The sequence below is a fragment of the Podarcis raffonei genome, chromosome 11, assembly GCF_027172205.1.
Source record: "Podarcis raffonei isolate rPodRaf1 chromosome 11, rPodRaf1.pri, whole genome shotgun sequence".
NCBI lineage: Eukaryota > Metazoa > Chordata > Lepidosauria > Squamata > Lacertidae > Podarcis > Podarcis raffonei.
In genome coordinates, this window is record NC_070612.1 from 50,861,959 (window position 1) to 50,883,912 (window position 21,954).

Genomic DNA, 21,954 nt, shown 5'->3' on the forward strand with positions numbered 1-21,954 from the left:
AATAGGACTATTGCTAAATACATGTCGCCACTTTGCAAAGGCGCCTCAGTCGAAACGGAGATGACAGCTAATGGGAGGCAAATGGATGTTGCTCTACGACGTGGTCCCCATGAAACATCTACCCCCGATTCATATTTTGGGACTGGGGAAAGGGGCCTGGCTATTCCTCCAATAGGGAGTAATGCTTAGCTAGGGGAAAGGGACCCCACTGCTTTCTGCTTCATTCAAATCAGCTTCAAGGCAAGTTGAGAAAAAGAACGAGCTCCTCCTGGCTGCATTTTAAAGCCAATAATGTGTGCACAAGCCAGAAGCAGTCAGCTAAAGACTGTGCTTATCTTTGGTTGCAGGCTGCGTCTCCCTTGGGGTGAGCATCACAATAAAGGAAGACAGTAAAGTCTGCATAAGCTAGCACATATGTAAGTGTAGAAATAATAATTATTTTTAAATGCAACCCATCTCCTTTGGGTGACTGTGTGACTCGCTGTCGGGCTGCTGTCCCGGTGCTGACCGGCAACTCCGATGCCGCTGCTCTCCCTTCTGATGGTTCTTTAACTTTAGGCTACTTTCGGAAAGCTCTGCAAATAGAAGTCACCTTAAAGCAGAGGACCGATGCCCTCTGGAAAGCAGGACCTAGAGCCATGCTGTTGTTTCCGGAGGTCTGATCCTCCTAAGCACCACAAGTCCGCTGGCAACAACTTCTACCTTGTACAGTACATCAACCAAACGCGGTTTTTTTAAAAAAAATATCAAACCAACCCCACCCTAAGTCTTTAGGGATCCCCGTAATTCGAGGCAGCGCCGGTCAGTCTAATTTTCTAGCTCTATGGCTCCCGCGCCGCCGCTTGGAAGAGGATCGATGGGGGGGGGGCCGTCCTCAAGGGGAGGCGCTTCCTATTGGCTCGCGGGGAAGCGGCAGCGTGCGTGAGTGGGCGTGGCTTCGCCACTGCCTTTAAAGCGTTGGCTGCTGCGCCTGTTTGCTGCTGCTCTTGCGATGAGAAGCCGGGAGGTAAATATGCCCCCCTGCAATCACGTGACCTGTCACATGACCCCCTCCTCAACTGGGTACCCCACTCACCCAATTGCATTGCCCAGAGTGTGGTGGGGGGGCTGGTTTGAGAGCCTTGCAGAGCTGGGCTTGGGAGTGGGGGTCCCATTGGGGAGCTGGGGGGCAGAGGTCTCTCCACCCCCATATATATATATGTATATATATTTGCGGGGCCTACCCTGTTCAGTTTCTGTTAATTGGTTCTCATGGGAAACTTACAGATTCTGGCTTCACACAATTAACTCAAGGCAGGGTCAATTTACTCTTGGCAGAAAGCCCAGGTCTGCTTGACCTAGAAACTACTTACTTTGATTGGTTAACGACCAGCACTCAACTCTGTTATCTAGGGATTGCTAGGACAGTGTGATGTTAGGTGTGTTAGGAGTAGGAGTGCTGTGTATGGTTAAGAGAGAGAGAGAAAGAAAGGATTTATTTTGCTTTGTTTTGTATGCAGAAACTCTGCTGGTTTTATTTTTCCTTTTAATAAATCCTGTAAATAGTTATTCTGAGTCTAGCTGACTAGTCATTTCCACCTCAACTAGCTTCTTCGCTGTGCAGGAAAACTCTGCTACGTTTGGGCTAAAGCCATTAGAGCTATGCCTGACACTTCAAAGTTCCATGATACCCCCCCAAAAAAAATAGTTGATGGGAATTCCCAAAGGGTGTGCCATGTGATTGATTATGTGGAGCGGGGCTTACCTACCCCCCCAAAAAATGTTTTTTTTATTCAAGTTGGCATCCCTAGCAATGGACATGGGTGTAACCAGGATTTATGTTGGGGACCCCCAGCATAAATGAAATGTCTCAACGACCGGTGGTTTTAAATTACTTTCTTTTTTTATTATTGTAATAACCTGCAGCTTGGAACTGCAGAAAGAGGGAGAAGGAAGTCAAGCTTTGAAATGTCAAAATGATTGTAAAGTTAGTGAAATGTATAAACTTGAAAATTAGTGAAATGTATGAACTTGAAAAGTATATAAAAAATAATTACTTTCTTTTGACCCCAAGTGCTCAGAAAAATCCGTCAAAATCTTTCCACAATTTCTACCGTTAGTTAAGAATTTGTATTTTATTTGCTTGATTGGGGGAGGGCACCCCACCCCATGGCCAGGGATGTCAGTTGCTGGGAATCGCAGGTGGGGTGCTTTTGCTGCCCTTCGGGAAAGCAATTTTAATGTGCAAAAAGTGGAGACATACACACCATCCTGCCATCTGTGAGCATGTGTCAGCCAAGTAACTAGGGTTGCTACCTGTCCTGTATAATACAGGATTGTCCTGTATTTCAGTGTAAAATGTTACATCCTGTATTGATACAGGTTGTCCTGTATTTCAGGTCTTCTCTCTCTCTCCTCTCTCTCTCTCTCTGCCAAGTTAGGGATCCCCCCCAAACACATATGTTTGAAAGGGTGTGTGAAAGGTCATGTATTTAAGCTCTGAGTACCCAAGCACAGACAGATTTACAATTTCATGGGTATGTGTGTGCATGCACATGCATGTGTGACAAGTTCTGGAGGGTTACGCTGCAATAGATTGTAATGGATTGCTTTGAAGTTACTTCCGCACCAGATTGGGGGGGGGGGTGGAAATCGCTCCCAACTACCCCGCCCCATCCTGTCCTGTATTTTGCCAAAATAAAGGTGGCAACCCTACAAGTGAGAATCGTGGATGGGAAGAGCGATGCTGCACTCAGCTTTTTTGCTTACAGGTTTCCTGCAGGTGTCCGGTGCGCTGCCATCAGAACAGAGTGCTAGGCCCTGGTTAGGCACTTGATCTGATCCAAAAGGGCTCTTCATGTGTGTGGGGTCTTTTTTTTGTTTGTTTGTTTTATAATTCTACTACTAATAATTTATTATTTATACCCCACCCATCTGGCTGGGTTTCCGCAGCCACTCTGGGCGGCTTCCAACTGAATATTAAAAACAATACAGCATCAGACATTAAAAACTTCCCTAAACAGGGCCGCCTTCAATTGTCTTTTGAAAGTAAAATAGTTGTTTATTGCCTTGACATCTCCTGGGAGGGTGTTCCAAAGGGCAGTTGCCACTACTGAGAAGGCCCTCTGTCTGGTTCCCTGTAATCTCACTTCTCGCAGCGAGGGAACTACTAGAAGGCCCTTGGTGCTGGACCTCAGCATCCGGGCAGAATGATGGGGGTGGAGACACTCCTTCAGGTATACAGGACCAAGGCCATTTAGGGCTTTAAAGGTCAGCACCAAAACTTTGAATTGTGCTCTGAAATGTACCGTATTTTTCGCTCTATAGGACGCACTTTTTCCCCTTCAAAAATGAAGGGGAAACGCGTGTGCGTCCTATGGAGCGAAGACGCCATAGCCCCGCGACCCTCTCCCGGCTGGAGAGGTGACGCGCAGCTATGGCAGGAGCCTCTATAGCCGCGCGTCACCTCTCCAGCCGGGAGAGCGCGCGCGGGGCAAAAGAAGCCATAGCCCCGCGACCCTCTCCCAGCTGGAGAGGTGACGCGCGACTATGGCAGCAGCCTCTCCGCTGTGCCTTTCCGCTGCTCCCTGACCTGCTCTTTGGGGCTGGTGGTGGGCTTCCCCCCACCAGCACCAAAGAGCAGGTCGAAAGGAACCTGAAGCCTGGAGAGCGAGAGGGGTCGGTGCACACCGACCCCTCTCGCTCTCCAGGCTTCCAAGGTAGCCGCCTAACCTTAAACGGCACCTTGTTTTAGAGCGGGAAAACGAGGGGGGAAATTCTCCCCCTCTCTGCACAGCGCCTCCTGCCGCTTCGCTGAAGGGGCGCTGGGCAGAGAGGGGGAGATTTTTTTTTCCTTTTTCTCCCCCCTCTAAAACAAGGTGCGTCCTATTGTTCGGTGCGTCCTATGGTGCAAAAAATACGGTACTTTCTGCTGATGGCCTCTTAGATGGAAATGCATTTTTACTGTGCAGAAGTATCGTGCTGCCTGTGTGCATTTAGCAACCAAGTAGCACATATTGTACTGCACTGTTAGGTATCCATGTTCTTACTATGAGGAAGAATGGCAAGAAACAGCACCATCACTGATCTTGAATGTTTGAAAAAAGTGGAAGTTGTTATTTTTCTTCTTTAGCTACCTACCTCCTGCAAACACACACACATACCTGTCTCCATACTTGACAAAGGTATATGGTGCTTATTTAGCAATGTAAAGTGAATAGTATCCTGCTGATGACAATGCAAAAGCAAACAAAAAACCCACAATATTCTGTTGCATTTTCAGGTCTTGAAGCTTTTCAAAACTTTGCACAGAACGAGACAACACGTTTTCAAAAATGATACCAGAGCCCTAGAAGGTAAATAAAATCTTTGTTGTCTTGGCACTAAGAGCTGTCTTTGGGCAACTTATTGACTTCATTGTGGTATATGCTTTTGCAGGGTTTACTACATGACTACTCTCTAGAAGTTTGCTTTCTTGGGGTGTTTGCCAGACTAATAGATTTGTAAATAACCCTGCAAAAGTCATTGGCCTGTCAAAATTTATAATAGCTTGTTAGAGGCTGGAGGAGGGGGCTTTCATTCTCGGGCACCTTTCTTGATTATTATTAATAATAATATATACCCTGCCCATCAGGCTGGGTTTCCCCAGCCACTCTGGGTGGCTCCCAATAGAAAATTAAAAACACAATAAATACATCAAACATTAAAAACTTCCCTAAACAGGGCTGCCTTCAGATGTCTTCAAGTCAGATAGTTGCTTATTTCCTTGACATCTGATGGGAGGGCATTCCACAGGGCGGGCACCACCACCGAGAAGGTCCTCTGTCTTTCCTGAAACACATCATGGTATCCTGTATTATCATTAGTCTGTTGGGGAAATGAACTAGATTTTTACCCCAATCCTACTGCATGCAAATATGACTCTGGTAACAGAATTATGGATTTTTGCATGAGGTTTTTGTGGAATCAAGTCAGCGACTGCAATGGTATGTTACAGGTTTGCATATTATTAGCAGATAAAAGTAGAATCTGTAAAGGACAAAACGTAGAAAAATTAACATTTCTCTTTTTCCCCCCTTTATCCAGCTGCAAGACTTAAGATAAATGAAGAATTCAAAAATAATAAAGATGAGACTTCTTCTGAAAAAATAGCTGAGGTACTTTAATAGAAATCCTTAACTGTCACAGGCACCCCTTTTTTACCACCTCTCCATTTCCAAGCTCTTTAATGCACAAATTATAATTTGGGGGATTTCTAGCAGATGATTCTCAGCGACTTCATAAAACTTTATTTTTGCCACCACTAGGGGATACACTAGTATGTTGGAACTCTTCCTTTTTCCCCCCTGCCACGGTTGATGCCTGTGTGTCTTGCTCCTTGCTACGGGAGCAAGGGACAGTTGAACCAAAAAACAAAGCTAAATCACTTACAAACTCTTCTTTGGGTCACAAAACACATTTCTAAATAACTTACTGCTTCAATTTTGAGCTGAATTATATTGAAACATTAACCATAGGTGCTTTGTTTTGCCACCTGCAGAGGGCGAGTGAATGTCTTTGTGGTTCCCTTTCAGGAAAGTTTTTCCGTTCACTGAATTATTTCTTTACAAAGGCTTCCATTTATAAATGTACACCAATTATGGGAATTCGGAAGGAAGAGCTCTTAAGAGTGGCATTCCTGAAGGTTCTTTTTTTTTGGGGGGGGTTAAAATAAACCTAAATCAGCCTCTATAGTAATTTGCATGCAAAACTAGGACAGGTACTCTCATACAAACACAAGATGATATCTTGCACTGAACAAATGTTCATGAGTTCACTTGCAGAATCTGGAGCAATGGAAGAGATCACTTTTTGTAAGTTCCCCTCCACACCCAGTAACAGCTGTGTTTGAACCAATTCATCATAGATGTTTGTGCTTCCTAATCAGAGGTGACCAAGGCAGCTCAAAACCAGCCCTTGAGGATGCATTTGTTAGTCTTTAAATCCCAAGGTTTTGTATTTTTTAATCTGATAACGTTGAGACCATATCAGGGGTTTTTTTTGGGTGGGGTGATCACTAAAATGTTAAGGTTGGGAGCAGAAGAGCAAGGAGAACCCGTGCTTGGATTTTCTAGCGCGATTCTTTCAGTCAATATATAAAGGTGCTTTTAGGGACCCACTTAAGGGATGCGGGTGGCGCTGTGGGTTAAACCACAGAGCCTAGGACTTGCCGATCAGAAGGTCGGTGGTTTGAATCCCCGCGACGGGGTGAGCTCCCGTTGCTCAGTCCCCGCTCCTGCCAACCTAGCAGTTTGAAAGCACGTCAAAGTGCAAGTAGATAAATAGGTACCGCTCTGGCGGGAAGGTAAATGGTGTTTCTGTGCACTGCTCTGGTTCGCCAGAAGCGGCTTAGTCATGCTGGCCACATGAACCGGAAGCTGTACGCTGGCTCCCTTGGCCAAGAAAGCGAGATGAGCGTGAAACCCCAGAGTCAGTCATGACTGGACCTAATGGTCAGGGGTCCCTTTACCTTACTAGGGACCCACTTAATTTTCTTTCTTTTCTTTTTAATAAAATTATCTATTTGATTTTTCAAATTAGAGTTTTACAGAGATATATCAAACAAAAATCATAAAAACAAAATTCCAAGGAATCTTTTGGACTTCCACCCTCCCCTTTGTGGGTCCTATTATTAATCATTTTCTCCCCCATCTTTTATGATGATCCAAATCTTAATTTTCATCTTGTTCTGCAACCTCCCACCCCAGCTCCGTATTTGCAGGTAGCTCTTTGGATTTGAAGCACAACATGTCTACCACACCAGTATAATTTTCATGAGCCTGATAAAATTACAATTCTGGCTGCTTGGAAGTAAAGTAAGCTAATTTTTGTGCCCAGATATTAAACAGTATAATTCACGTGCAGGCGTCAGAGTTGATCATGTCGCCCACAAATGTAAGGGGTTTTTTGCCTAGGAGTGGGGGGGTTGCTTTGTAACTTCATCTTACACACAGTGTGATGTGGTTGGCTTGTTTTTCTATTAGTAAGTTGTACCTCCGTTTATGTAACCCTCTGGTTACATAAACTTCAGGATGTGCGCGCAGCAAACCCGGAAGTATTTTACTGGGTTTCGCTGTGCGTGCACAGTGTTCCTCAGGTTGCGGAAACCTCAGGATCCGACCGGACCTCCAGAACGGATCCCGTCCGCAGCCGAAGGTACCACTACTGCTTTACAAGTTCCTGTACACGGATAACTTGATAAAATTTAAGTTATGTGCACTCTTTAAAAGAATGCCTCTGTGTGTATTATATATTGCATGACCGCTATTTTTTTAAAAATGTGGAAATCCTAGTAGATTATGAAGGGCATTAATTGGGAGTGGGCCTTTTTGTCTAATCTGAAATGGATGTTATGATTTATTGTTCCCAAATGTGGAGCTGCCTGAAAGTCTGTTGCCAATTCTGGAAAATCAGTATTCCTTTTATTGACATTTGAAATCTAACAATAGTCCTTTCGTTAGTCCTCTTTTGAAAGCTTAAGAGATGAAAGGTGCTGTAGAATTATAAGTGATTTAGTACTTTGTTCTCAACAAGCATAGATGATGTCTTCCAAAAATAATGCTAAGGTGTTCAAACAATTCTCTTTTTTCCCTCCCCTTTTATGAACAGCTTGTGAAAATAGGTTCAGATGTAGAATTTATACTCAGAACATCTGTCCTTCAAGGTGTTCATGTGGATTCCAACCAAGTATGTAAGTAAATAATATTTTTAAGTTGGAAAGTTGTAAAAGCTTCATGTCTGCTTTAACACCGAACACTGCTGCTTCCTTAAGGGTACATAGCATTAAATGCATTCAGAATTTTGCTAACCTTTCAAATGATGAAACCAGGTTTCAGGTTTAACTGTTGTTTACTTCCGTTATAAGATTATCTTCAGCATTTGTGCCAGGTTTGTTTGGAATGAGCACGCGGTACCATTAATTGCTCAGAAAAACAATGCTGGTTATGAAATTTAGTGAGTTTCTGAATAACGTGTAAAAGAAGCAGTAGATCTTGGGAGAACTACCAAAATAACTTTGAACTTATCTTCTATTTCCACAGGAAGAGTGCTTGGGTTTTCTTGGTTCCATCTGTAATTGTTCTTCTTTACGTAGTTTGTACAGTGGTATCTTGGTTCTCAAACTTAATCCGTTTTGGAAGTCCGTTCCAAAACCAAAGCGTTCTAAAATCAAGGCGCACTTTCCCATAGAAAGTAATGCAAAATGGATTAATCCATTCCTGACTTTTAAAAACAACCCTAAAACAACAATTTAACATGAATTTTATTATCTAACGAGACCATTGATCCATAAAATGAAAGCAGTAAATAATGTACTGCAGTCACACAATCAATCAATCAATCAATCAATCAATCAGTAGCTGAACTGGGTTCCACACAGTCATAAAACAAAAACAATGAACCGCAAAAAAAAACAGATCTCAAAATAAATAGCAAAAACAGACAGACCTCAGCATAACACTCAAAACAGAAGTGTGGCACTCAAAACGGAGCACTTTCGACTTCTGAAAAAAGTTCACAAACTGGAACACTTACTTCTGGGTTGGCAGTGTTTGGGTTCCAAGTTGTTTGAGTACCAAGGCATTTGAGAACCAAGGTACCACTGTATATATGTATTTTTCAATTTATCTATTTTGTTTTCTGGGTTAGGGCATTGCTGCTTTTCTTGATATTGACAGCTGTTATACTTTTCCCACTAATATCTTAATCTAACAGTGGATCAGATCCTTGGTAGCTCAAGCAGGTGTTCACTCACACAACAAGGTTTGTCCTCCTTGCCCTATTTTACTCCAAACTCTGCTCTAGAGGATTTGGAGACCCTCTGGAACAGATCTGAGGAGTGTGCAGGCACTCGGGGATGAAGAAAAGCTGGTGTTCCGATTGCACAAGTGGGTGGACATCATAGGATGTTACCCAATATGTTGCATTCATTTGAAAGACATATCAAAAACTGATATATGAAAGAAGAATGCATGTATTTGCTGTAGATTTCCAGCCTCTGCTTTACAGGGAACGTGAGATATATAAATACACATTGCATTTTAAAACAGAAATTATCATGTTTACAAGGAAACAGCCCTATCAACTTAAAGCCAAATTGAAACAAATTCGGTTTGTAGTTCTTTACCTGCAGACTTTCAACAACACCTTTGCACCGGCAGGTAATAGCATTTCAAACTAATAGAGGCCAAGAGAGCAAAACTGAGCCTCTCGTCATGCTTCAAATTCCCACTTTGTAATTGCAAGTCTTACTGAGTAGATGCAAGTCAGTTCATTGTCGCACCAGTATAAAGATAAAAGGGAAAGGACCCCTGGATGGTTAAGTCCAGTCAAAGGCAACTATGAGGTTGCGGCACTCATCTCGCTTCAGGCCGAGGGAGTCGGCATTTGTCCACAGACAGCTTTCTGGGTCATGTGGACAGCATGACTAAACCGCTTCTGGAGCAATGGGACACCATGACGTAAACCAGGGTGCAAGGAAACATTGTTTACCTTCCCGTCGCAGTGGTGCCTATTTATCTACTTGCACTGGCGTGCTTTCGAACTGCTAGGTTGGCAGGAGGTGGGACAGAGCGACGGGAGCTCACCCCGTCGCGGGGATTCAAACCGCCTACCTTCTGATCAGCAAGCCCAAGAGGCTCAGTGGTTTAGACTGCAGTGCTCTGGTTTGGGAGCGAGAAAGAGAAATTATACATTATCAATTTGTGTTGCCCTAGCGCATGCTGCTATCCAGATTAACTCAAAATTAGTCATGCTTTTCTGTATTTGGGGAAATGTGCTAGTTTCAAGCCCCTCTCTGCTTTGACCATCATCCCTATCCTCTTAGAACCAGAATGATAGTGAAGAAGAGTTTCCCACCAGGCACTTTTAAGCTAAATTCCTCACCCCTAAGCCATTTATGTTTCAAAAGGGTTTATTCCCTGACCACCGAGAAATAGATTGCACATATGTGTAGGGACATGTATGCTGTGCAATTGTGGCAGCATGGCTGCCTCACAGAAGCTCAGTGGACTGAGGCTGATCTGTGTTGGGGATGGGAGACTGCTCATCCAGTCTTGAATTTTGTCATGGATATAAATGTATGAAATAAATTAACACTCAGGGTACTCACTCTGCTAGCGAGCTTTTTGTCTCTTGGTTTTTGATTGTGGCTTTCTAAGTGGCCCTACTTGCCCAGTTCTTCACAATATCAACTAAATGGATGTGTCATTCAGCAGCCATTTAGTATATTGGACATACCGTAAATACAGTGGTACCTTGGTTCTCAAATGCCTTGGTACTCAAACAACTTGGAACCCAAACATGGCAAACCCAGAAGTAAGTGTTCTGGTTGCAAACTTTTTTTGGAAACCTAACGTGCTCCATTTTGAGTGTTAAGCTTCCAATTTGAGTGCCACACTACCGTTTTGAGTGCCACACTTCTTTTTTGAGTGTTACGCTTCCGTTTTGAGTGTTATGCTGAGGTCTGTCTTTTTGCTGTTTTGCTGTCTGCTATTTTGTGTTTTTGTTTTTGCGGCTCTTTTTGTTTTGTTTTTGTGACTGTGTGGAACCCAGCTCAGCTACTGATTGATTGATTGATTGTGTGACTGCAGTACATTATTTATTGCTTTCATTTTATGGATCTATGGTCTCGTTAGATAGTAAAATTCATGTTAAATTCCTGCTTTAGGGGTTGTTTTTAAAAATCTGGAACGGATTAATCCATTTTGCATTACTTTCTATGGGAAAGCGTGCCTTGGTTTTGGAATGCTTTGTTTTTGGAACGGACTTCTGGAACGGATTAAGATTGAGAACCAAGGTACCACTGTACGGAGAAACCTAAGTCCAGGTCTCTGTTCAGTCCTGAAACTCCCTGAAAGGTTTTAGAAGCCTCTGCCGCTGAGCACAACCTGAGCTTACCTCACTGGGCAGTGGCAAGGATAAAACAGTGTTCTGAGATTCTGGAAGAGAGAGTGGGATTCAGATCAACAAACGCCCTAAAAAAACAAAAAACAGTATGCAAACTGGACTTTTCTCAAAAACAGGAATAGGATTTCCTTAGCTGAAAATGGGATCAGAGTATTTTGGATCAGCAAGGGGGTGAAGAAAAGAGCCCTGTATAACAAGAGTAAGCAAAAATCACTCGCGTAATAGTTCCCATTTCTCCAAACCTCTCATTGCTTCCCACCTGCCTTTCTCAGCTGCCTGCTCTGACATTTTCCCCTCTTCCCTGCCTTCTCTCCCATCTCCTTGGCAACCAGCGACGTTCGCTTCATTTCTACACCCCTCCCAACTGCCTACTCCCATATAAGGATCGCTACGACCCATTATTCCTCTTGTCCATCTTGGGCTTCCCCCACATCCCTTTAAAAAGCAAGACAAAACCTGGGCTGAAGATGCAGGGAGGTTGCAACTCAGCTCGACAATCGGGTCATGCCACGCTGCAAGAACGCAAGAGTCTTCCATATAGAACCAGAATCTTTAATAGCAGAGCATAGGCAACTGCCTTATGCCTACTATTTCCACATATGGGATACATTTATTCGTTGATGCACCTCTAGGCCCACAACCATAGCAAATCTTCCTTCTCACATCGTGACATCTATACCTTTAAAAGTGTTCTTGCCGACGGCCCTGTTTGGGGGACCGAATATACAGTGGTGCTGCTGGATTACAATACCTCCCATGCTGAAACGATTAAGTATCCTGAAATCCATCTGATTCACCATTTGGCTGCATGCAGTTTCCTTTCTGAACATGTTCTCTCCTCCATGTAAGCTGGACTTCAGAAAGGGCTCTTGCGTTCCTACAAAAGCGGGAATCCATCATGACCAGTCTAGCTATGGATGTCTGTTTGTCATGGCCCACAAAATTTCGGAAACTGTCTTCTGCAGAGTCACGTCCACGTAGCCTCATAGTGTCTGCTCCAGGAGCTATTAGGATGCAGGTGGCACTGTGGTCTAAACCATGGAGCCTCTTGGGCTCGTCGATCGGAAGGTTGGGGGGTTCGAATCCCTGCAATGGGGTGAGCTCCCTTTGCTCGGCCTCTGCTCCTGCCAACCTAGCAGTTTGAAAGCATACCAACGCAAGTAGATAAATAGGAACTGCTGTGGCGGGAAGGTAAGCCATGTGTCTGTGCACTCTGGTTTCCATCATGGTGTCCCGTTGCACCAGAAGTGGTATAGTCATGCTAGACACATGACCCAGAAAGCTGTCTGTGGACAAACGCTGGCTCCCTCAGCCTGAAAGCACTGCAACCCCATAGTTGCCTTTGACTGGACTTAACTGTCCAGGGGTCTTTTACCTTTTTAAACTCCAGGAGCTATCGGCATGGACCACATAGGACCACATGCACCCACATAGGCCTTTCCTGGCACTCAGATCCCCTCCCTATGTTGAAATTAGGTTTGAAAGAAGCACTATACTGTACTGCAGTTAACGTAATAGACTATGTTGTGTGCTTGGTTGCAGGGTGTGTGGGCATCTAGAACAGTTTCTTCAGTTTGCAAGTGTGCCCACAGGTTCAAAAAAGTTGGCAACCCCTAGAGTAGACAATACTGATCGAGGTGGATCAGTGGACTGACAGACAGCAGCTCACCAGGGTTTCAGGCAGGCTTCTCCCATCACCTGATAACAGACCCTTTCCTTTTGCTGGTGATTCCAAAAAACAAAGCTGGGATCTTGTGTGTGCCAATGGTGGACTTTGCTACTGAACTGTAGCCCCTTCCCTATTCCCTTGGTCCTAGCAGGGATATCTGGGCCTTTTGATTTGTGTATATTAGGGTAGCAGCCTTTGTCAGATTAGGTTAAATAGCCTAGAGACCAGCTCTTGAGCGGGTGCTTAAGGTGCCAGATGGTCAGAACTACAGTAGAGACAAGGGCAGATAAAGGACAACACAGTCAAGCAAAGTAAACTGGCTGCCTTTCTCTCTTGCCCTCCTCCTACCCTCCCACCTTTAATAAAACTGCAGATAAGTTGGCAGCAAACCTCCCTATATAATAGAGCACTTGATTTAAATCAGGCATAGGCAAACTCTGGCCCTCCAGATGTTTGGGACTACAATTCCTATCATCCCTGACCACTGGTCCTGTTAGCTAGGGATGATGGGAATTGTAGTCCCAAACATCTGGAGGGCCAGAGTTCGCCTATGCCTGATTTAAATGCAAGGCACTTGTTCAGTAATGCTAAAATCTGTTTTTCTTCGGTCACAGTTAACTGGCATGCTACCAGAGTAACAAGTTGGTCAAGTCCTTACTAATTATACTTATTGCTGTGGCACAAACGTATGGATGCTTCTAACGCACAATATATAGGTATATATCCACTCTGCAAAATGCCATTAAGAAAAAGAAAGTTTTTATAGTTCAACAAACAGTTCGATCATACGAACTCTTACAAGTAACCCTTTTCTCTTCTAGTGCTTGTACCAAGAAAAGAACTGCTGCTGGACAACGTGCCTTTTAGCGACACACCGAAGCAAAAGTCATGAATTGGGGAGAATAAAGATTTTTTGGTCATTATTAACTGCAGTGTGACTTCTTTCCTTGCATATTGAGATATCTTTCCTGGGGAACCTTCATCCCATGGGCCTAATCAGGTCCAGCATGTGTCCCCATAGGTGACATCATCTGTGACATCAGGTGAGAGGCAGAGGTGACAAAACTGGCAGGAGAGGCTTGCTCTCTCGTGATTGGCTGTGAGAACAAGCCAGCTAAGGTTCTCTATGCAGGGGAACTGTGCAGCCAGCCAATCACTGAAGGGGCTTACAAAGAACCCTCCCTAACTCTGTACCCCCTCCAAATGACATTTCAATTTAATTTCTAGTATCTGTGTGAACAGATGGTTGAGAAAGACTTGTTCTAAAATCTTCTCAGTGTCTACAGCAGGTGGTGCTCTTCCATATTTATATTCGGGGAATGAATTCTGAAATGAATTCAGAACTGCTTCCTCTGCATATTTACACCTAGTAGTAAGTAGCTGCCTTTAATTCAAAAGCTGAGTTTGGAAATATTTGATTAAACGAGCTGGTCCATCTGTGTTCACGGAAGCTTACTTCCAAGAAAGGGTAAATAAGATTGCAGGCTTAAATTTCATTTCATTTCACTTTTAATTTGTAGACACGAGGCAGTTTGCAAGCTGAAGAAACAACAAAATAAACAGCCAAGGTCAAACGCATAACAACAATCTGATCCAATGCAAAAAAGTCGCAGTAACTTTAAAATAAACAACTTATATCAAATAAAGCAATATTCAGCAATCCATTAGAATATAATAGTTAACAGTAAAATCAACTATCAGCAAAAAATAATTGAACTGTTTACAGTTATCAGTTACAATAAAGAGTTACTAAACTTTCATCAGTAAAAACAACCGCACAAAATATCACAGAACATACAAAACCATGTGAAAGGATCAAATTGAGAAACAAGGAGACACAATCTATCAGATTATTTTTAAGCCCTCTTCATTCCTTTGCAAGCACTTGGTGCCCTTTTTGTTTTTAGCTCTTTAATCTCTATCTATACTTAACAGCGTAATTGAAGCCCCATAGACTATTATTTTTGTCGCTTGCGTCTTTGAGCGTTGAGAGGTATTTTCTTGGAAAGTGATAGAGGATTCTGTCCCCATGAATGGGGGTTGGTGTAGTGGTTAAGAGCGATAGTCTCGTAATCTGGTGAACCGGGTTCGATTCCCCGCTCCTCCACATGCAGCTGCTGGGTGACCTTGGGCTAGTCACACTTCTCTGAAGTCTCTCAGCCCCACTCACCTCACAGAGTGTTTGTTGTGGGGGAGGAAGGGAAAAGAGAATGTTAGCCGCTTTGAGACTCCTTTGGGTAGTGATAAAGCGGGATGCCAAATCCAAACCTGTGGCTCTCCAGAGGTTGCAGTCCCAGCCATCCTGACCAATGGCCAGGAATGGTGGGAGTTCTAGTCCAGCAACATCCCAGAGGGCCACAGGTTCTCCATGCTTGATTTTGAAGGATCCCAGCAACATACATTCTCTTTTCTTCAACCTTATATGGAATATATAGCGTGGGTTGACTTGCTCAGCCTTTTTGCCCAGTGCTTCCCAAATGCCCAACAACTAGCTGATTGTTGGCCATTTGGGAAGCTGTGTGCAAGAGGTTTTGCAGTGCCTACGCAACTCCTTGGAGCCAAGCCCCACTTTTCTATGGCCCAGAGGTGGTCACGGCTCCCCCAAAACAACTCATGGGCACAATGGGGAGGCCTGGGAAGCCAAATTTGGCCCTGGGGCTGGAGGTTCCTCCTCCCTAGCCTAACTCTTGTTTGCAAAAGAGGCTTGGGCATGATACCTTAATTTGAAAGATACTTCATGGCTATAAGGAGAGAAAATATCCCAAGGAAGCTTCAGCCTTTGACACCATCGACCATAACATCCTTCTGGACCGTCTAGAGGGGCTGGGAGCTGGGGGCACTGTCATACAGTGGTTCCGCTCCTTCCTCCTGGGCCGTGTCCAGAAAGTGGTGGGGGGGGATGAGTGTTCAGACCCCTGGGCTCTCACTTGTGGGGTGCCTCAGGGTTCTGTCCTCTCCCCCATGCTTTTTAATATCTATATGAAGCCGCTGGGAGAGATCATCAGGGGGTTTGGACTGGGTGTTCATCAGTATGCAGATGACACCCAGCTCTACCTCTCCTTTAAATCAGAACCAGTGAAGGCGGTGAAGGTCCTGTGTGAGTGCCTGGAGGCGGTTGGAGGATGGATGGCGGCTAACAGATTGAGGTTGAATCCTGACAAGACAGAAGTACTGTTTTTGGGGGACAGGGAGCGGGTTGGTGTGGGGGATTCCCTGGTCTTGAATGGGGTAACTGTGCCCCTGAAGGACCAGGTGCACAGCCTGGGAGTCATTTTGGACTCACAGCTGTTCATGGAGGCACAGGTTAACTCTGTGTCCAGGGCAGCTGTCTACCAGCTCCACCTGGTACGCAGGCTAAGACCCTACCTGCCCGCGAACTGTCTCGCCAGAGTGGTGCATGCTCTAGTTATCTCACGCTTGGACTACTGCAACGCGCTCTACGTGGGGCTACCTTTGAAGGTGACCCGGAAACTGCAATTAATCCAGAATGCGGCAGCTAGACTGGTGACTGGGAGTGGCCGCCGGGACCACATAACACCGGTTCTGAGAGATCTGCATTGGCTCCCAGTACGTTTCCAAGCACGATTCAAAGTGTTGGTGCTGACCTTTAAAGCCCTAAACGGCCTCGGTCCTGTATACCTGAAGGAGCGTCTCCACCCCCATCGTTCAGCCCGGACACTGAGATCCAGCGCCGAGGGCCTTCTGGCGGTTCCCTCATTGCGAGAAGTGAGGCTACAGGGAACCAGACAGAGGGCCTTCTCGGTAGTGGCGCCCGCCCTGTGGAACGCCCTCCCATCAGATGTCAAAGAGATAAATAATTACCTATCATTCAGAAGACATCTTAAGGCAGCCCTGTTCAGGGAAGTTTTTAGCAATGTAACGCTGTACTGTTTTTAACACTGATTGGGAGCCGCCCAGAGTGGCTGGGGAAACTCAGCCAGATGGGCGGGGTATAAATAATAAATTATTATTATTATTATTATAGCATAGAAATTCATTATATTCCATATTTTTCATATGTCAAGGCCTAAATTTCCATAAGTATCTTTTATATCTGGGTTTCTTGCGTGGGTTTTTTGTACTGACATCTGTCAGCAATTCAGTTTGCTGAAATATGTGCTGTAGGAGAAGAGCTCTGTGCAGGAGCTTGCAGTGGACTAATCGAAAATAAGATTAAGATATTTTAGCCTGTGGCTTTCTTGCTGCATTTAACGTCTACTCTTCTGTCATCACCTCATCTTCTTAAAAATGGTGTATAATTTCATAGCCCTGTGGAGGCAAAAAAGAAAAAAGGCTGATATGTCGATATGTGCTTGCTACACACACAAACACACACTCACTTGTGGTTAATGTGATTTGCCTTGAAGAATGTGCATAAAACCAACCATTGTGCTGAATCATTGGACTGGAGAATGTGCACAAAAGAACAGCATAAATTTTGATTTCCCATATTAGCCAAGCTTAAAATGTTGGGTATTTCATGTGGGGCATTTCATACATTGCTTGATCTTTCAGTCTATTATTTTCTTGGGCAATGTATACCTTTACTTACTGAGGTGTGAAACTCTCCCGTCTTTCAATATTAATTGGAAGTTATGCATGTGGATGTGCCCAATTCCCTATTTTTGCTTCTTATACATGCTCATTATTCTTCCTTTCTGGTGAATGTGCACAATAACAGGCCATCGTGCACATTCTTCAGTCAACTTGTATTAACCCCAGCCATTGTTTTTAGCTTTGCCCTGGGGCAACGGGAGCAGCCACTGTTGCATATGCTTATAAACCTGATCCCCAGACTTTAAAGATACCATATCTGGCCATTAGACCATCCTCTTTCAGAATTTTACCTCATAAATCTATATTTTCACCCCAAAGATCAAGTATGAAATGTTATCAAACTCTCTCTCTGAAGAATTTCCCCTATTAAGGAGATGTGTCACATTTCAGCCGAAGTCTAAGTTTTGAAGTAAAAATGGAAGTGTCATAAAATCCAATTTAAAACACACATAAAATGCTGGATTCTAAGTTATTAAAAGTGTGCCATCCTTATCAGTGAATCTTATTGGGCTCCTCTAATCATGTTAATTAGAACTTCAATTTCATGGTATACAGTTTGCTCTTCTAGCTGGGAGGCGAAACTGCATTATTATTATTATTATTATTATTATTATTCCCATGGATCTGACCCACAATGCACCTTTTTATGTTTTCTGACTTTGGTCTTGCTTGATTGTTTGTATATTATAGTTCTCTATATAGCACAGCCTATATCTATCCATATAAAATCACCAGTGTTGTCTAGGAAAGGAGCAGAGAGCGATTCAGTCATTGGAAGAGACTAGTTAATAGCATCATTTTTTCCGATGCACTCATTAAATGATTGGTGAGAACAATCTATGCTCTTGCTTATTTTTCAATCAAATTTGAGCAGTTTTATCTTTTAATAGCAACTGACAAAAATACATAGTGTTCTTGCTCTTGGCGTGTCTACTGAGAGACCAATGAAAATTCACAAGGTTTTTTTTTTTTTAATTTTAATAAAACTATAAACCATGAGTTACCTAGTACTGATTTAATGAACAATTTAATTCAGCTTCCCTTGGTCTTGGCTCTGAGGACAAATACCACAGCACCTTTTAAAATATCACTTCAATATGCATGAGCTTTCAATCCTGCAATTTTTCCCCCTCTGAAAAATACTGGATTGCTGCCAACTGTATGAAGCCAAAGTGCAATGGTTTGCATTGTATTAGAGTTGTAAATAAGGCAATTTAATTTCTAGTACTGGCAGTTCCTTACACTTCCTTTGTAAATAGGGGGAAGATATTGGCACTGGAAAACTAAAACTAAGGCCAATCAACCTTTGCAGGAAGAGCAGAAACTTTTATCTTTCACTACATGGGATGACTCTTTCCGAAAGATTTCCTATTTCTTAGCATAAAAGCAATTCACTTTGTTATGATGAATGGGAAATGCAGAGTCATGAATGCAATTACGAATCTGTGTAACCTTATTGCAGATAAACGGAAATTAATGGGCGACATCCAATGATATCCACCCTTTTCTGCAATGGGACTCTTTGCAGCTTGACAAGCTCAGGAGAGCCAATCAAATCTTTTTTAGGAAGGGCATGCCACATTGTCACAATCTAGACATGACAGCTGAGAATGCATTAGGTTCAACACTTAATTACATCTGTGGGTTCAGACATTTCTGTATCATCCAGGTATTGAATATTGCCTGCTTGGCTCCATTGTGAAATATGTCTACCAGCTCCATCTGGTAGGCAGGCTGAGACTCTACCTGCCGCAGACTGTCTTTCCAGAGTGGTGCATGCTCTAGTTATCTCTCGCTTGGACTACTGCAATGCGCTCTACGTGGGGCTACCTTTGAAGGTGACCCGGAAACTACAACTAATCCAGAATGCAGCAGCTAGACTGGTGACTGGGAGTGGCCGCCGAGACCACATAACACCGGTCCTGAAAGACCTACATTGGTTCCCAGTACGTTTCCAAGCACAATTCAAAGTGTTGGTGATGACCTTTAAATCCCTAAACAGCCTTGGCCCAGTATACCTGAAAGAGCATCTGTACCCCCATCATTCAGCCCGAACACTGAGGTCCAGCTCTGAGGGCCTTCTGGCGATTCCCTTACTGCTAGAAGAAAGGTTAGAGGGAACTAGGCAGAGGGCCTTCTTGGTAGTGGCATCTGCCCTATGGAACGCCCTCCCATCAGTTGTCAAGGAAATAAGCAACTATCTGACTTTTAGAAGACATCTGAAGGCAGCCCTATTTAGGGAAATTTTTAATTTTTAATGTTTGATGTTTTATTGTTTTTAATATTCTTTGGGAGCCGCCCAGAGTGGTTGGGGAAACCCAGCCAGATGGGTGGGGTATGTATAAATTGTTGTTGTTGTTATGTTCCATTTTTCATCCACTTCATTCCTCTATATGGAGTACACTTGTTCAATTTCTAACACTCATTTGGAACAGAACAGGGAAACGTCACTGTTTTCAGGTTTATCTCCACCGCCACATTATTCAGTAAAAGCATCTAAGGCGGCAAATGCAGTCCTATGTAAAGGATCACTGTAGGCCCTCCTTGAAAAAATAGCCACTTTAAGCTTTGTCTTTCAAAGCTCCTGAGATTTTCCCTGCAAGTCAGGCTTCTCTTGTTCACTTATCCAGGGAGTGGGTGGTGCTGTGGTCTAAACCACTGAGCCTCTTGGGCTTGCCAGTCAGAAGGTTGGCGGTTCGAATCCCCGTGACAGAGTGAGCTCCCATTTCTCTGTCCCGGCTCCTGCCAAGCTAGCAGTTCAAAAGCATGCCAGTGGGTTTGAGCCCCACATTTGGCAAAAGATTCCTGCATTGTAAGGGGTTGGGCTAGATGACCCTCATGGTCCCTCCCAAACTCGATTCCCTGATTCTCTGATTCCATGAAACCAATATCCCCCCTCCCATGGGTTCCATCTATTTATGAATATCTACCTTCCACACATCACATTCATGCACATGCAAACACCATTCTGCCTCAACCACATTTGAAACCTCCCATGTACTCACACAAACATATACCAGCCAACATCCATTCACGTTTGTGCCCTGGCTTCAGTCCACAAATATCCACTGGCTTCTGTTGACTGTCTTCCAAAGGTGATCTTCCATCGGCCGACATCCACAAACATCAGTCTGCTTTAGCCTTGTAGCCCCCACAAATTCCAAATCCATAACCACTGGCTTCCATCTATCAACATCTGCCAGCTTCTCTCAGGTACATCATCAGATGTCCGCCAGCTTCCAACCACAGATACCAGCAGCCTTCAAGCAAGCAAACTTGCCTTATTATCCCTCCCTAGCATCCCACTGCCAGAGGATTGCCTCCTTCCATTCACCAGTTTGCCTCCTCCAAGTGGAAGAAACCTGGGCAGTGCTGAATGTCACATCCATTGCCAGGTTTGTCCTGCTGGAAACAGAAAAGGGTTTCCCCCTTGGCCTGCCTTTATATCCACTCAGTTGCCAAGTGCTTTTGTGACATCACAAGAAGCCCACAGCCAATGGCAACAGCTGGGGAGGCATCATCTTCATTCCTTTGAGCCTCACAATGGCGGGTGGACCTATTAGTGATTGTGTGCTTGTTTATTTGGGACATGGGTGGTGCTGTGATCTAAACCACTGAGCCTCTTGGGCTTGCCGATCAGAAGGTTGGTGGTTCGAATCCCAGCGATGGGGCGAGCTCCCGATTCTCTCTCCCAGCTCTTGCCAACCTAGCAGTTTGAAAGCACGCCAGTGCAAGCAGGTAATAGGCACCACTGATCACGTATGATCTGATAATACAAAGCCATTCATCCGCAACTGTTTTCTGTTTCCCTAAATGCTTTTTCAAACCCTAAGTTGGGAAATAGAACATTGAACTTTGCCAGGAAGGAGCTGTAAGTAAATATGGCTGTACCATGAATAGAAAGACCTCCTGAATAGAGTGGAAGATGACCCTCAAAAGTAGCCTTTCTTGAGTGGCTTATCAACCTTCTCTTATGGATCCTTCATCTACATAACCTGCATTAGCGGGTAAGAGGTTTTTATTCATTTTAGCAGGCATAATAACAGGGTGCTAGAATATACACTATAACAAAAGAAGACATTCTTAAGCAAGACTGCAGTTTTTAACACCAAAAAGAGAGAGATCAATTGCTTTTTAACTGGTGTATCTCCTAACAAGACAGCACAGCTGGTGTGATTGTTTGATTGCTGTCTACATGGATGGTTCCTATGTTATTGCCTACATGGTGTCTCGGGCCCATATGAAGCCTGAGGTCAATTCTTGTGGTTCCGATGCAGTGCATGAAATTCAATGCATTAGGGAGGGTGAGAAAGAGGAGGAGGAGCATCTTTCTGCATTTCAGAGGAGGCCTGAGACAAACCAAAAAAGTCATCAGGATGTAGCTTCCCCTTGCTCCTTCCAACTGACCTGTCATTTGACTGAAAACAATGACAAAGTTATGTCCTGATAAAGATTAATTTTGGGAGAAGAAAAATAGTTTTACTGTGCATCTGGAAAGGAAGGTTGCAATGGTTTCCTTTTTATTAGCATAAATAGTCAAGCCTTTAGTTCCAGTATGGAGTCTTCTCTACGGTTCTTCGTGATTATTTCAGTCTTGATTTTGGAGATGGGAAGAGGTGTGCTTCAGAAACTAGCGCTATGGTCCAGTACAAGTCTGTAGCAATCTCCTGTTGAAAAGAGAATGGTAGTCATTCCTTCAAAACAGGCAGTTCACCAAAGAAAACAGAGCTGTGGCATGAACAGTAATGCAAAACAAATGAGAACATGAATGAGGATGAGGACATTAACATTCGGAGAACAGGAAA

General features: G+C 43.9%; 1 protein-coding gene across 2 annotated transcripts; it reads left to right on the forward strand.

The window, feature by feature from the left end:
* The first annotated feature begins 898 nt into the window (after positions 1 to 898).
* On the forward strand, positions 899 to 13,545 carry LYRM7 (LYR motif containing 7). Of its 2 annotated transcripts, none has more exons than XM_053408468.1 (5): positions 899 to 1,006; positions 4,262 to 4,334; positions 5,065 to 5,135; positions 7,627 to 7,704; positions 13,414 to 13,545. In XM_053408468.1, the coding sequence occupies exons 1-5, from the start codon at positions 992 to 994 to the stop codon at positions 13,528 to 13,530; spliced, it is 354 nt and encodes a 117-aa protein (XP_053264443.1). In that variant the 5' UTR covers positions 899 to 991; the 3' UTR covers positions 13,531 to 13,545. The 2 variants fall into 2 exon arrangements, with proteins under 2 accessions (XP_053264443.1, XP_053264444.1); XM_053408469.1 differs by having other exon boundaries at positions 901 to 1,006; positions 7,627 to 7,708; positions 13,414 to 13,519.
* The last annotated feature ends 8,409 nt before the right edge of the window (positions 13,546 to 21,954 follow it).